Source organism: Leucoraja erinacea, chromosome 9, assembly GCF_028641065.1.
Source record: "Leucoraja erinacea ecotype New England chromosome 9, Leri_hhj_1, whole genome shotgun sequence".
NCBI lineage: Eukaryota > Metazoa > Chordata > Chondrichthyes > Rajiformes > Rajidae > Leucoraja > Leucoraja erinaceus.
Window position 1 is genome coordinate 9545808 of NC_073385.1, and position 16695 is coordinate 9562502.

The 16695-nt window shown below is 43.9% G+C and overlaps 1 protein-coding gene across 3 annotated transcripts in view; it reads right to left on the bottom strand.

The window, feature by feature from the left end:
• Nucleotides 1-11271: 11271 nt before the first annotated feature.
• The window catches only part of setd3 (SET domain containing 3, actin histidine methyltransferase), a 121429-nt gene continuing 116005 nt past the window's right edge, over nucleotides 11272-16695 (bottom strand). For all 3 annotated transcript variants that reach the window (XM_055640102.1, XM_055640100.1, XM_055640101.1), the window contains exon 13: nucleotides 11272-15652. In XM_055640102.1, the coding sequence (XP_055496077.1) occupies nucleotides 15200-15652 (453 nt within the window). In that variant the 3' untranslated portion in view covers nucleotides 11272-15199. The remainder of the gene's footprint in view (nucleotides 15653-16695) is intronic.

The following is a 16695-nucleotide window of genomic DNA, read 5'->3' on the forward strand; positions in this document are numbered from 1 at the left end:
ACCCTTCCTCAGACAGTCACCCATATCCTTCTCTCCAGGGATGCTGCCTGTCCCGCTGAGTTACTCCAGCATTTTGTGTCTATATTGGGTGTCAACCAGCATCTCCCTCCTAACCCCATTCTCCTGCCTTCTCCCCATAACCCCTGACACATGTACTAATCAAGAATCTATCTATTTCTGCCTTAAAAATATCCACTAATTTGGCCTTCCCAGCCTTCTCTGGCAATGAATTCCACCGATTCACCACCCTCTGACTAAAGACATTTCTCCTCATCTCCTTCTTAAAAGAACATCCTTTAATTCTGAGGCTATAACAAGTCCTAGACTCTCCCACGAGCGGAAACATCCTCTCCACATCCTCTCTATCCAAGCCTTTCACTATTCTGTATGTTTCAATGAGGTCCCCCCCTCATTCTTCTAAACTGCAGCTAGTACAGGCCCAGTGCCGACAAACGCTCATCATAGGTCAACCTACTCATTCCTGTAAAGGATCATTTTTGTCAACCTCCTCCCAAAATTGCTCACAATATTCCAAATACGGCCTTCCCAGCACCTTACAGACCCCTCAACATGACATCCCTCTTGAAATAATCATGTGCAGACTGTTTGGAACTGATGTCTGGGTTGAAGGGCCTGTTGCTGTGCTGTACTCTTCCATGTTGCAAATCCACCAGGGCAGGCTTCTATTTCTCCTTCGCAAACTCTGTCAGCACCAGAGACGTGGCGACTCTTGTGTATTGCCCAGGTGATTTTACTGGGGTACACAAAACAAAGCATCTTACCGTGCACAGGGACACGTGATAATAAAGTATCATTGATACTTTACTTCAACTTTTTGTGCCTATCATCGGTTTAAACCAGCATCGGTACTTCCTCCTTAGTTAGGTTTGTTTATTGTCACGTGTGTACTGAGAAACAGTGAAAAGCTTTTAGACAATAGAAAGTAGACAAGAGGTGCAGGAGTAGGCCATTCGACCCTTCACCGTCATTCAATGTGATCATGGCTGATCATCCCCAATCAGTACCCCATTCCCGCCTTCTCGCCAGATCCCCTGACTCCGCTATCTTTAAGAGCCCTATCTAACTCACTCTTGAAAGCATCCAGAGAATTGGCCTCCACTGCCTTCTGAGGCAGAGAATTCCACATATTCACATCTCTCTGGGTGAAAGAGTTTTTCCTTATCTCCGTTTTAAATGACCTACCCATAATTCTTAAACTGTAGCCCCTGGTTCTGGATTGCCCCAACATTGGGAACATGTTTCCTGCCTCTAGCGTGTCCAAACCCTTAATAGTCTAATATGTTTCAATAAGATCCCCTCTCATCCTTCTAAATTCCAGTGTATACAAGCCCAGCCCCTCCATTCAATCAACATATGACAGTCCCATCATCCCGGGAATTAACCTTAACCTACGCTGCACTCCCTCAATAGCAAGAATGTCCTTCCTCAAATTTGGAGATCAAAACTGCACACAATACTCCAGGTGTGGTCTCACTAGAGCCCTGTACAACTGCAGAAGGACCTCTTTGCTCCTATACCCAACTACTCTTGTTATGAAGGCCAACAGGCCATTAGCTTTCTTCACTGCCTGCTGTACCTGCATGCTTACTTTAATTGACTGATGAACCTTTTTACCACCATTCAGATAATAATCTGCCTTCCTGCTTTTGTCACCAAAGTGGATAACCTTACATTTATCCACGTTAAACTGCATCTGCCATGCATCTGCCCACACACCCAATCTGTCCAAGTCACCCTGCATCCTCATAGCATCCTCCTCACAGTACACACTGCCACCAAGCTTTGTGTCATCTGCAAATTTGCTCATGTTACATTTAATCACTTCATCTAAATCAAAAATGTATATTGTAAATAGCTGCGGTCCCAGCACCGAACCTTGCGGTACCCCACTAGTCACTGCCTGCCATTCTGAAAGGGACCCGTTAATCCCTACTCTTTGTTTCCTGTCTGCCAACCAAATTTCTATCCATGTCAGCACTCTACCCACAATACCATGTGCTCAAATTTTGCCCACTAATCTCCTATGTGGGACCTTATCAAAGGCTTTCTGAAAGTCCAGGTACACTACATCCACTGGTTCTCCCTTGTCCATTTTCCTAGTTACATCCTCAAAAGATTCCAGAAGATTAGTCAAGCATGATTTCCCCTTCGTAAATCCATGCTGACTCAGACCGATCCTGTTACTGTTATCACATATTCCTTCTTACACATATTTGTTAGTTTAGTTTATTCTTACGTACCGACATACAGTGGATAGCTTTTGTTGCGTGCTACCCAGTCAGCAGAAAGACAATACATGATTACAATCGAGCCACACACAGTGTACAGATCCATGATAAGGGAATAACATTTAGTGCAAGATTAAGCCAGCAAAGTCCGATCAAGGATAGTCCAAGGGACACCAATGAAGTTGATCATAGTTCAGCACTGCTCCCTTATTGTGGTAGGATGGCTCAGTTGCCTGATAACAGCTGGGAAGAAACTGTCCCTCAATCTGGAGGTGTGCGTTTTCACACTTCTATACATTTTGCCCAATGGGAGGGGAAAAGAGGGAGTGGCCGGGGTGCGACTCGTCCTTGATTATGCTGCTGGCCTTGTCGAGGCAGCGCGATGTATAAATGGAGTCAATAGATGGGAGGTTGGTTTATGTGGTGGTCTGGGCTGCAATTTCCTGCAGTGTTCAATGGAGCTGGAGGTCTTGGAGGTGACCAAGCATATGTTGCTCAATGGGATTAGTATAGATTGATGTCCGGGGCATACACTCGTCACCCCACTACCTTCAGGTAAAAGGTACAGGAGCCTGAAGACTGCAACAACCAGTTTCAGGAATAGCCTCTTCCCCACAGCCATCAGGCTATTAAACTCGGCTCGGACAAAACTATGAACATTAAGTCCATAATCTGTTTATTTGCACTTTATCAGTTTATTTATTCATGTGTGTGTGTATATTTATACAATGGTATATGGACACACTGATCTGTTCTATATTCGTGCCTACAATGTTCTGGTGTGCTAAAGCAAAGCAAGAATTTCATTGTCCTATCAGGGACACATGACAATAAACTCTCTTGAACTATTGAATGATCAGCATGGTCAGTTTGGGCCAAAAGGCGTGTCTATGCTGTAAAACTCAATCTGAAGAAGGGTCTCGACCCGAAACATCACCCGTTCCTTCGCTCCGTAGATGCTGCCTCAGTGTTTCTCCAGCTTTTTGTCTACCTTAGTAAAACTCTGCAACATCTGTTAAGGAACGCATTCTCCTAATGCATACCCTTACAGTTCAGACTTGATTTTTATAAATCCTCTTTGCACTGTCTCCATCGTTTCTAAATCCTTTCTCATAATATGGGATTCAGATTATTAATGGAGAAGACCAGAATAAACGCAGTCTCCCCTCTTCTATATGTTATTATTTGGTCACAAAGCAGCAGACTGCAGCATGTTGCATTATCTTGGAGAAGGGTTGAAGAGTAGCAGGGAGGGAGAGGGAAGAGGTATTTGCAAGGCGTGGAGGATAATTAAACTCACTAATTCAAAGTAGTTCTGCTCTTCCCATAATCTTCTTCCACCCTGGAGGATTCAGTTCTTGACCCGAGCTATTTCAGACAGAACTAAGATGATGAGCTTTTGAAAGCGCGTACCTATTTGGAGAAATGTTCTTTGTTCTGCCCTATTATACATGCAGAGGGGTGGAAAAAAGAAAATCTATTTAATTAGCACCTTTCACAACCTAAGGGTGTTCCTAAGCACGTCACAGACAATTAAGTACCTTTCGAAGTGTAGTCACTGTTGCAATGAAGGGAAATGTAATTTCTACACAGCATGGTCCCAGAAACACCAACGGACTAAGTGTCCAGTTGATCTGTTTTAGTGGTTCTGCTTGGCCAAGAACATGGCAAATCCCCAGCATTTGAAATAGCACCAAGGGATTGTTTGTTTAACCTTTCTTGTTAAGTAGTAGTACAACACTCTGGAGAGAGTGGATGTGGAGAGGATGTTTGCATTGGTGGGAGGGTCGAGGATCAGAGGCCACAGCCTCAGAATAAAAAGGACGTACCTTTAGAAAGGAGATGAGGAGGAATTTCTTCAGTCAGAGAGTGGCAAATCTGTTGGATTCAATGCCTCAGATGGCTGTGGAGCACAAGTCAATGGATGCACAAGGCACAAGTCGATGGCGGGACTGTCATATGCTGGGAGGATGGAGCGGCAGGGCTTGTATACTCTGGAGTTTAGAAGGATGAGAGGATATCTTATTGAAACATATAAGGCTATTAAGGTTTTGGCATGTTCCCGATGTTGGGGGAGTCCAGAACCAGGAGCCACAGTTCAAAAATAAGGGGTAAGCTACTTAGAACGGAGATGAGGAAAAACTTTCACAAAGAGGATCACAAATCTGTGGAATTCTCTGCCTAAGAGGCCGGTTCTCTGGACACTTTCAAGAGAGCTAGATAGGGCTCTTAAAGATAGTGGAGTCAAGGGATATGGGGAGAAGGCAGGAACAGGGTACTGATTGTGGTTGATCAGCCATGATCCCATTGAATGGCGGTGCTGGCTCGAAGGGCCGAATGGCCTATTCCTGCACCTATTGTCTACTGATATTTTTAAAGCGGAGATTGACAGATTTTGATTAGGACGGGTATCAGGGGTTATGGAGAGAAAGTAGGAGAATGGCGTTGGGAGGGAAAGATAGATCATTGAATGGTGGGGTAACTTGATGGGCTGAATGGCTTAATTCTGCTCCTATAACTTGTGAACATTCCTCGATACTGGTGCTGGAACATTGACCTCAATTCAATGCTCTGGTTAAACCCAGTTTTTTCATCTGAAGCTGTACGACACTGTGGCACAGGCAGTTATCTTACATTTGCACTATATATTTAGCATGAATTGACATGTTTAACTTTGCACGTGCATTCTGACAGAGCCAGATCCCCATATTAGTGGAGGGGTGTTGAAATGGAGGGAAACATTTTACTCTGCAGTCCACTCTTACCCCAGTAATTCAAATTTCACTGTAGAAACATAGAAAATAGGTGCATGAAGAGGCCATTCGGCCCTTCGAGCCAGCACCGCCATTCATTGTGATCATGGCTGATCGTCCCCTTTCAATAACCCGTGCCTGCCTTCTCCCCATATCACATGTACCTTAACTGGTACATGTGACAATAAACTGGCCTTGAAACTTTTACCTTGAAACCCTATAATATTGAGAACAAGGGGGACCTTAATCTTAAAATTAATATCCAAATGTACCCTGCCCCACACACTAAGCTTGTGGTTCCCTGTCTTAGAGACGGGGTACAGGCAGCACAATGGCACAGTGGTAGAATTGCTGCCTTACAGCGCTAGAGACACTGGGTCGATCCTGACAATGGGTGCTGTCTGTAGGGAGTTTGTACATTCTCACCGTGACCTAAGTGGTTCCCGGGGACCTCTGGTTTCCTCCCACATTCCAAAGACGTGCAGGTTTGCAGGCTAATTGGCTTCTGTACATTGTCCCTAATGTGTAGGATAGATCTAGTACTGGGGTGATCGCTGGTCAGCAGGGGCATGGTGGGCCAAAGGGCCTGTTTCCACGCTGTATCTCTCAACTAAAAGTGATGGGGAACAGTTACGTTTTTCGAGACAGATAATCCTCCGTGATTTCACTGGCACCTGGTCAAGCAAGAGAACAGAGGAATCCTTAGCAATGGTAGCATGCCAACTTAAATAGTAGCACAGACACACTTAGCTGGATCATGAAGTTCAGCGATCAGTTTCCACTGGCTCTCCACCTGGGATTAGAGTCGGACCAAAAATCAAATGGAACAATCAGTGATGTACAAATAGCGAGGTCGGCTAATTCTGTTCCATGGAAATGAGCTGAACTGTACAAATTCTCCGGTGGCCAGCTTAAACATGGCTACTGACCCTATTTTCAATTTCTTCAGCTTTCCCCACAGTACATGTACCTGCTATTAAAAACAATGAAAATCATCTCAGTTCATTTTCTTACTGAGTTTAGTTTAGAGATACAACGTGAAAACAGGCCCTTCTGCCCACCAAGCCCACGCTGCCCAGCGATCACCCCCATACAATACCACGATCCTGCTCACTCGGGATAATTTACAATTTTTACCTAAGCCAATTAACCTACAAACCCGTCTTCGGAGTGTGGGAGGAAACCGGAGCACAGAGTAAATCCACCCGGTCACAGGGAGAATGCATTTCGTTGTCTCTGTACCGTACACTGACAATGACAATTAAAATTGAATCTGAATCTGAATCTGAACATACAGACAGCACCCATAGTCAGGATCGAACCGGAGTCTCTGGTGTAGTAAGACAGCAGCTTTACCACTCCGCCATCGTGTCGCTTCTCATTTTCAAGCTGCAAACGTATCATGGATATATACCCAGAAAATGAAACATTACCAATGTCAGCACAAAAAAGATCTTTCTATTTATACACACACAGTGGTAGTGACAGGAATTTAAGCAGTAATACTTTTTAAGGCTTTTGGTTTCTTAATAATTACATTTTATGCTTTTGTAAAAAAAGTATCATGTTCAAAAGTAACTATTTCACCCTGAAGATGCACTTCAGTCAAATCGGGTGGCATGGAGGCGCAGCAGTAGAGTTTCTGCCTGACAGCGCCAGAGACCCGGGTTCGATCCTGACTACGGGTGCTGTGTGTACAGAGTTTGTACGTTCTCCCCGTGACCTGCGTGGGTTTTCTCCGGGTGCTCCGGTTTTTACCCACATGCCAAAGATATGCAGGTTTGTAGGTTAATTGGCTTCTGTAAACTGTCCCGCGTGTATAGGATGGAAATAGTGTGTGGGGTAATTGTTGGTCAGCACGGATTGTTGGTCATTGTTGGTCTGGCCCTTCAGCCTGGTGGACTGAAGGGCCTGTATTGCACGCTTGATTTCTAAACGGAACTAAACAAAACTCGAGCCTGATCACGGAATAGAGCTGTTCCATTGTAGAATCCAAACAAGTACAATACTGCTGCAAATTCATTGAGATGTCCAATTTTGTACTGATGAACTTGACTTATAGGTGGCTTATAGGGATGTTATTGATTTAGGGACATTGCTTTGTGGAAAGTGTGGGTCCTTCCCTGACTCAGGAAGCAATATAACAGCCTGCTTGTGGCTTTCCTACTTCCTGCACCATTATTCCTTGCTGGGGATCTCAAGGACTTTGAAAATTGTGCAAAACCTGGGACCTCATGAATGTTGGCTCAGTAGACTATTTCTGTACACGTTACTAATCGGTATTGTACTTGGGTAATGGCAATACTCCACTGGACTGTATGTAAGAAAATAATTTCACTGTGCGTTTGCGCATGCAACAATAATGAAGGAGCAGAGAATTGTTCTGAAAAAGTGTTTTAGGGGATAGGGCAGAGGCCTATCTAATTGTCGTAAAGTACTTTAGGCAATTTCCCCACTGTAAAAAATAATGAAGGGCAAGGTTATGAAACTTGCCCTGTATAAAAAAATGCAACAAAATGATTAATTGTTTAAAAATACTATTTATAGCAGTCCCTGCCTTCAGCCAGGTCGGGGTAGTTTCCCCCCCGCCACGGATAGCATGTAATCCCGTGCTACCTGCTCCATGGTCAGATAGTCGGCAACCAAACCGTCTCCCCCACCTGGTTTGCCAGGTGAGGAGGGGGCTGTGGACCCCCAGCAGGACCAAAAAATAGACCTGTCAAAGGGCGGGTGAGCTTCTAGCGAGCCAACGGCCATCCACACTTCAGTAGAAGTTGCGATCACTGTCGTACACAGCATCGTAAGGAATGATGATAAAGCACACACACACCAACATCCTATACTTCCAGCGGCGGAAGTCGGCAGGAACTGGAGGACAGGGATGTGTGGTGCGTCCGTCACCGTTCCCGCCGGAAACCAGCGCCACTGCGTCGCTAATGTTTTCAACGCTGATGAATGAATGACTGCATACATTACACACTAGGAAAACAAAATGTGCATTTTAGCTGAAATCGCAGAACAAATATTTTACTTGCTGTGGAATACACTGAATATTAATGTGGTTACAGGGCAATAATAGGTGTATGAAATAACTTCAAGATTTTTTTTAAGCCAATACCATCATTTTAATGCCATGATGTTGGGGAATGAACAGCAACATTCCCGGCTTTGGGAAAATGTCAAAGGCTTTGCATCCTTTAAACATGAAAAGTAAAAGTGGAAACTGGAAATTAGTTGACGATGAGCAACAAATGTAATTTAGTTTAGTTTAGAGGTACAGAGCGGAAACAGGCCCTTCAGATCACCGCGTCTGTGCCGACCAGCAAACCCCGCACATTAACACTATCCTACACACCCTAGGGACAATTTACACTTATACCGTCAATTAACCTACAACCTGTACGTCTTTGGAGTGTGGGAGGAAACCGAAGATCTCGGAGAAAACCCATGCGGTCACGGGAAGAATGTACAAACTCCGTACAGACAGCACCCGTAGTCAGGATCGAACCCGGGTCTCTGGTTTTGCAAGCATGTAAGGCAGCAACTCTAGCCCATGGTAATATTTTTTAAGAGTTTTGTCTTAAATTTGATAAGATCCCACACAGGAGATTAGTGGGAAAAATTACGGCACATGGTATTGGGGGTAGAGGGCTGACATAGATAGAAAATTGGTTGGCAGACAGGAAACAAAGAGTAGGGATTAACGGGTCCCTTTCAGAATGGCAGGCAGTGACTAGTGGGGTACCGCAAGGCTCGGTGCTGGGACCGCAGCTATTTACAATATACATCAATGATTTAGATGAAGGAATTCAAAGTAACATTAGCAAATTTGCAGATGACACAAAGCTGGGTGGCAGTGTGAACTGTGAGGAGGATGCTATGAGAATGCAGGGTGACTTGGACAGGTTGGGTGAGTGGGCAGATGCATGGCAGATGCAGTTTAATGTGGATAGATGTGAGGTTATCCACTTTGGTAGCAAAAACAGGAAGGCAGATTATTATCTAAATTGTGTCAAGTTGGGAAAAGGGGAAGTACAATGGGATCTGGGGGGTCCTTGTTCATCAGTCAATGAAAGTAAACATGCAGGTACAGCTAGCAGTGAAGAAAGCAAATGGCATTTTGGCCTTCATAACAAGGAGTTGAGTATAGGAGCAAAGAGGTCCTTCTGCAGATGAACAGGGCCTTAGTGAGACCACACCTGGAGTAATGTGTGCAGTTTTGATCCCCTAATTTATGGAAGGACATTCTTGCTATTGAGGGAGTGCAGCGTAGGTTTACAAGGTTAATTCCTGGGATGGCGGGACTGTCATATGTTGATAGAATGGAGTGGCTGGGCTTGTATACTCTGGAATTTAAAAGGATGAGAGGTTATCTTATTGAAACATATAAGATTATTTTTTGTTTGGACACGCTAGAAGCAGGAAACATGTTCCCGATGTTAGGGGAGTCCAGAACCAGGGGTCACAGTTTAAGAATGAGGGGCAAGGTATTTAGAAGGGGGATGAGGAAACGCTTTTTTTTTTACACAGAGTTGTGAGTCTGTGGAATTCTCTGCCTCAGGAGGCCGGTTCTTTGGATACTTTCAAGAGAGAGCTAGATAGCGGAGTCAGGGGATATGTGGAGAAGGCAGGAATGGGGTACTGATTGGGGATGATCAGCCATGATCACTTTGAATGGCGGTGCTGGCTCGAAGGGCCGAATGGCATACTCCTGCACCTATTGTCTATTGAAAGTTTTCAAATAACAGTCCATTTCCAAGAGTTCCGGAGTTCCTTGCAGATTGTGGTACAAACGCCTCACATCTTTCCACTTCGACTATTACTTATTCCCTTTATTAGTGCCTATTATCCTGTATCTGTACACTGTGGATGGCCTGATTGCAACCATGTGTAGTCTTTTCGCTGACTGGGTAGCATGCACCAAAAATTTTTTTTTTTACTGTACCCCGGCACACGTGACAATAAACAAATCTATTTTTAATTAAATCTATGGTTTACCTGTGCAATGGGCTTGAACTTACCTGCAGCTTTACAAATGCGCGGGATACATTTTCCTTTTAAAACACAGAAAGGGCGGCACGGTGGTGCTGCGGTAGAGTTGCTGCCTTACAGTGCCATAGGCCCGGGTTGGATCCTGACTACAGGTGCTGTCTGTCTGGAGTTTGCACGCTCTCTCTGTGACCACATGGGTTTTCACCGGGAGCTCCGGTTTTCTCCCACACTCAAAAGATGTAGGTTAATTGACTTCGGTAAAATAAAAAAGTAAATTTCCTTCAGTGTGTTGGATAATGTTGGTGTGCGGGGATGGTTGGTTGGTTGGTTGGTGCGGACTCAGTGGGCCAAAGGGCCTGTTTCCACGCTGTATCTCTAAACTAAACTACAAAGAAACAAAGTGCTGAAGTAAATCAGCGGGACAGCGGTATCGTTTCGGTTCAGGACCCTTCTTCAGACTGGGTCGACATAACACACATGACTCCTGGCACACTGGGGACTTGGCTTCCATCAACAGAAAAATTGGGACTTACCTGCTTGCCTTCTTTTCTGCTGTTCGGCCCTTTTCATTTTCACAGGTTTTATAGCTTGAAAAACATGCCGTCCACTCACTCAGTGGGGAACTATCCACCACACTTACAGAGCTCCGTGCTGCACATTGATACAGCATGATAAAGATTTCTGCATGTGCTTCCCTCCACTTCCTTTTCAGTTCAGCAGAGCTCAATCTGCACTGGGTTTTGGTATTACCCATTACTGTACTGTGCCTCTTAACTTGATAAGAATAAGGCATTAAACGTTCAGAGGCCTCAATGAGGTGTGCAAGATTGAAGGGGCTTTGGAGAGTAGATGTTTTGAGAATGTTTTCTTGGTGGGAATCTTAAACTAATGGACAAAGTTTCAGAACAAAAGTATGGCCACTTAAAAATAAGAAGTAAATCTTTGGAATTCACTGATCAAGTGGGCCATCAATGCCGAATTACAAGATATATTCAAGACCGAGTTGGATATTGTAGGATGCAGGAGAATCAAGGGTGGGGTTTGGGCCTGGTTAAAAAGATCAGATCTTATTGAATGGCAGAGCAGGCTTATGTTTTTAAACAGAGGCATACGGTACTTGCAGCATAATTCCACTAGGGGCAGCTTGGGTGAACATCTCTTATTCATGTTCATACTTGGTGCTAGAATACACCACAGTCTTAAAGCAACAGGTCCGACAATTGCAATGCTTCCCTTTTGAAACAGAATACAATACAACTGCACAACATAAGACAGGCTGTTTGCAACAATCTGCATTTATTTCTGCCTCAAAGATTTCCCCTTGGGCTGTGGTTTACAAATCTGAACAAAAAGACTTCTGCAGAGGAGAGGAGTCAGAAAATGGAGTCACAAAATTGCAAACAAATTCAGTAGCAAGTGGAAGATATATTTTCTCAAAAAAAACCCCAAAGTGCACCCTAATTATCATCTTTGGAAGGTGAGCTTTTTGTTAAAAAAAAAATCATCCTACTAAGTAGTCACATTCAAAAGCAAATACAGCCACAACTTCCGAGGGAAAAATAAAGCCATTTAACTGAGAATACTGCTAAACGTTTACCAATAAGTGATTTATTTTAGTGTTTTGTGAGTAGAAGCATCTAACACAAAACCTAAATCAGACAAGTAGTTGATATTTTAATGAAAGGACAGTGTTAAGCCCGTAGCTTGTTTGACACTGGTGCAGGGTATTGGAAGATGACATGGACACAGTGCTATTAGCGAAGACACTCCCAGACAGAAGTGTTGCTCAGGCCACTCTCTTCCCCCAAATTGGTCACGTTAAAAAAAAATTAAAAAAAAATTGCTAAAATAAAAATTCACTGTCCTTAAAGGATTCGGTGAGCAATACTAGCAAGTAAATTAATAACGAGTGCTTTGTAGAATTTGCTAAAACAACAAAACTCTTCTTCAAATAGAATAAATGGTGCAGAATATGTAAATAGTGGAATGAGAAACCAGCAACTAGATCTTTACATTTCAACATTTTTGCCATCCTCCAAAACATGGGTTTGCCCTAGTCTCAGGATACAGTATCGTTTTGCTCACAATGATAAAATCAACTCCAGCATCTCATAAAGATCCAAAGCTAAATTTTGCAAAGCATCAATTTTTCTGAGGTAATGGTAACCAACTAGTTGGTTGGAGCTATAAATTTTTGTTTTATTCTCAAAGGGGCAATTATCCTATTTTCCATATTACCACATTCGTTCCATTCAGACCATTTCTGAACTATAAAGGAAACTAAACCAGACAAGAATCTGAATTAAACAAATGTTCGGTAGTTGGGGATTTAGTATGAGATAATCTTTTGAATTGAATTGAAAGACACCAGCATGGAAACAGGCCCTTCAGCCCACCGAGTCCACGCAGACAATCGATCAGCCTTTTTATATTAGCCCACATTCTCATCCACTCCCGACACACTGCGGACAAATTAAAGAGGCCAATTAACCTTCAAATCTGTTAGTTTTTAGGATGTATGAGGAAGCTGGAGCTCCCAGAGAAAATCCACGTGGTCATGGGGAGAACATGTAAATGCCACACACAGACAGCATCCGAGGTCAGGATTGAACCCGGGTCTCTGGTGCTGAGAGGCAGCAGCTCAACCAGCTGCTCCACCCAGTTCCCAATTTCAACTACGCAGCTTGCAAAGTTAGCAATGGACATTACTTTGATGGCAATGGTTGGTGCTTAAAGCAGCGTCTCGGTACTTCATTGTTTAATACGCCCAAAGGCAATTTGTCCATTACATTACCAGAATCTGAATTTCAATTGCAAACAACACTATAACACAAAGTGGGTATCAGACTTTGCTAAGCACCAGTTGATGGCAATTTAAATGAACAGATTTCCTTGTTAAGTGGCGGCACGGTGGTGCGGATTGCCTCCTCACAGTGCTTTCAGCGTCAGAGACCCGCGTTCGACCCCGACTACGAGTGCTGTGTCTGTCTGGAGTTTGCACGTGCTCCCCATGACCATGCGGGTTTTCTCCGAGATCTTCAGTTTCCTCCCACACTCCAAAGTCGCAGAGGCGCGTAAATTAATTGCCTTGGTATAAATGTAAAATTGTCCCGAGTGTGTGTGTGGGTGTGTGTGTGTGGAAGATAGTGTTAGTATGCGGGGATCGCTGGTTTGCACGGACTCTAATCTAAACACTATTGGAGGCAAAGGAGTGGTGAAGTTGAGAGCAGAAATAAAATGGCAAATTATCAAATCTGCAAGGGTGAAATTCTAAACATTTACTTTAAGAATCAGTGTTATAACTACATTCAATGCAAACTTTGCTCTCTTTGTAACATATCAGGAGAGAGGATTTATTTTCCCCCCTCTACAGTAGTCACCGGAGTTCATTAACCCATATAAGCATGGCGGATGAAACAGTAAAAATGGGTAGAGTAACCAATATAGACTAAAAACAAAATATACAGCTTTGGTTAAAATATGGGGGTTACATGACCAAACACTTAGGGGTAAAAGTGCGACTGAAAGATGTGGGCAAGTGTCCTATGGCTGTACTGGGTCTCCAATTTTTGAAGGCCATTAAACCTCAGCCCGCACAAAATCCCATCTCGCGTGGAATGCGGTAGCACCTGGTGACCAGCTGCTCCCAGTCTTGTGTGGACACGATATATCTCTAGTTGGGGGGTTCAAACACATGGCACCAACTTACTCATGGGAACTAAGGGCCACACCAGTTTAAACTGTCAGAGACCAGAACAGTAAATATTAGCCTAGATTTTCTTTAAGTGTTTGCAGATGGCATTGATGCCAAATGCATGAACCCATCAACATTATCAAAGGCTCTAGAGTTTTGAAGGATTCCCAAGTTTCTAAGCTGTGGTTATAAATGGCTTCAGTTTGCCCAGTCAGAATGATGAACTTCCCTGCAAGTCATAATGCAGAATTCTATGTCAGCCTTCATCTTGTGGTGATGTTTAATGATTACAATATGCCTCAAGCAGACACGATGCTCCAAGAAGGCATATGGAACCATGACATTCACTCCCTGGTACACAAGTTGGTTAATCATTCACCGTTGAAATACTTTTCACCAATGGGAGAAAAAAACTAGAAATAGCAACCATCTGATTATAACATTAGACAAAGGGCTGTGATCACAGTGGATGGGTTGGAGTGCATATAATTGTTTGTACTCCAACTGAATTCTTATAAATGTAGAAACAGAAAATGAATATTTTGTTCAAAAGCATTACATTAAATCACCAAAAGGGCACAAAGTGCTGGAGTAACTCAGAAAGTGAGACTGTATCTTCAGGTGACGTTTTGGGTCGTGACCCTTCAGCAGTCTAGAAGAATCTTGACCAGAAACGTCCAGTCTGAAGAAGGGTTCTGACCTGCAACTTCACCTATCTATGTTCTCCAGTGGTGCTGCCTGCTCAGCTGAATTGCTCCAGCACTTTATGGCCTTTTGTGTATTAACCAGCATTAGCAGTTCTTTGTTTCTGCATTAAATCACCATGTTCTCCAAACAGCATGCATGTGGCATTAAATTTAAAGGCCTTACTTCGCCAAGAGATTTTCTCTATTGCTTTTCAATTGTCAGAGCTTTTTTTTGCTCTAAAAATGCCTCGTTAAAAACAAATCTGAAATCGTTGACTTTTGATGCTGAAATCGTACTTGAACCGATACAAACTCTCCCTCCATTCTGCACGCAAGGTTGAGATGAGGCGAACGAACATCGGTTGGAAGCTATTTTAGGACCACCTCTTTTAAATGAACCAAGAAAGACACAAACTGCAAGAGTAACTCAGCGGGACAGGCTCTGGAGAGGAGGAATGGGTGACATTTCGGGTCGAGACCCTTCTTCAGACTGATCTGTCTGACAGTCTGAAGAAGGGTCTCGACCCGAAACGTCATCTATTCCTTCCCTACAGAGATGCTGCCTGTCCCACTGAGTTACTCCAGCATTGTGTCTATCTCCAGTTTAAACCAGCATCTGCAGTTCCTTCCTACACCCTTTTAAATGAACTATTATTTTACCAGGAAGTACATTCTTGTGACAAGACCATTTTGGCTCCAACTCGTCTCACCTTAAAAAGACATGATCAAATATGCTGCACTGTCAGCAAGTGTAATGTTCAGAGTTCCCATCTGCACCTCACACTAGCAATGACTGGACTCTTGTATTGTGATTGTCTTTCAATTTCAACTTTCACTACATTCAATCCTGTCTGCAGTAGTCTCTTTGGCATCTCCATTCTCTTTGGTGTCGTCTTCTTGTTTGCCGTTCTCTTGGCTTTTGGGATCGGTGTGGTTGGGAAAAGTGCTCTCGCCGTTCATTATCCCCAGACCGCCCACAATCCCGTCATCCAAAACCTCTGTGAGCTTCAACTCGTGATCTCCTTCCTCGTCACTGTTTAAATTTCTCAGGACCAGTGGGATTTTTGAGTCTGTTATAGTGTTCTCCAGCATGGCTATGTTACTCTCCTCGTATTTGGGAAGTGGGGCGTTCTCGTCCTGGAGTTCCGTAAAGTGCTCTCGTTTCATGGCCGCGCTCTGCACCGCTTTCTCCAAGATCTCCTTCTCGGCCGTACGGAGCTGGATAGCCATCTTACTGTGGTACGACAGCTCTGGCTTTTCCAGCAATGACTTATCGTCCTGACATCCCAGGAGCATAAAAGGGAAGAGGAGGAGGAGGAAGAGTACAAAGGCAATTATTGCAATGGAACTGCGTCATTTTCCTTCGAAAAGATTTAGACTTTTATTTAGGAGATAGACACACAATATGCTGGAGTAACTCAGCGGGACAGGCAGCATCTCTGGAGAGAAGGAATGGGTGACGTTTTGGGTCGAGACCCTTCTTCAGACTGATGCCAGGGGAGTGGGCTGGGACAGAGATAGAATGTAGTCGGAGACAGTAAGACTGGTGGGAGAACTGTGAAGGGGAGGGGATGGAGAGAGAGGGAAAGCCAGGGCTATTTGAAGTTAGGGAAGTCATTGTTCATACCGCTAGGGTGTAGGACTTTTATTTACCTGGATACACTTGAAAAATGTCGATGCCCTCATTTAACAGTGCGGTTGCAATCAAGAACTGGTTGGATAATAATCTGCATTTAATCTGATTTTTTTTTTTAAAAAAGCAGCACTACGATGCGGCAGGAAGTGCAGCTGAGTCTGAGCTCGAGGGATCTGGGTTTAGTTCTGACCTCCTTGCAAGGTTTTGTGGAGTGTGCATATTCTCACTGTGGCTGCGTGTATTCCCACCTCCACCCACACCCTGAAGTAGTGACCGTTTTTCACATTTATTAACCACTGAACATTCCCTTCAATGCACTAGGTTGGATCAGGGCAATATCTATCAGGCATGAGAAAGAGACAGAGAATAGGTTACAGGGAAATAAGTTTGGGAGTGGAACTGAAGAAATTAACGGGCCTGTCCCACTTAGGCGATTTTTTAAGCGACTTCAGGTGCCTGCCGCAAATTTTCAACATGTTGAACATTTTTCGGCGACAGTGGCGACAATTTTTGTTGTCGTTGGCTGTTGTAGGTTGACGTTGGTGTTATCGTAGGTGCTGTCGTAGGTTGTCACCAGGTGTTGTAGATTAATTCCTTTAAAACTAGTCCCTGGCAGTCGCCTAAAGAGTCGCCCAAGTAGGACTGGCCTATGAGGCACTGAATGGGACTGAAGGGGCTCGATGGG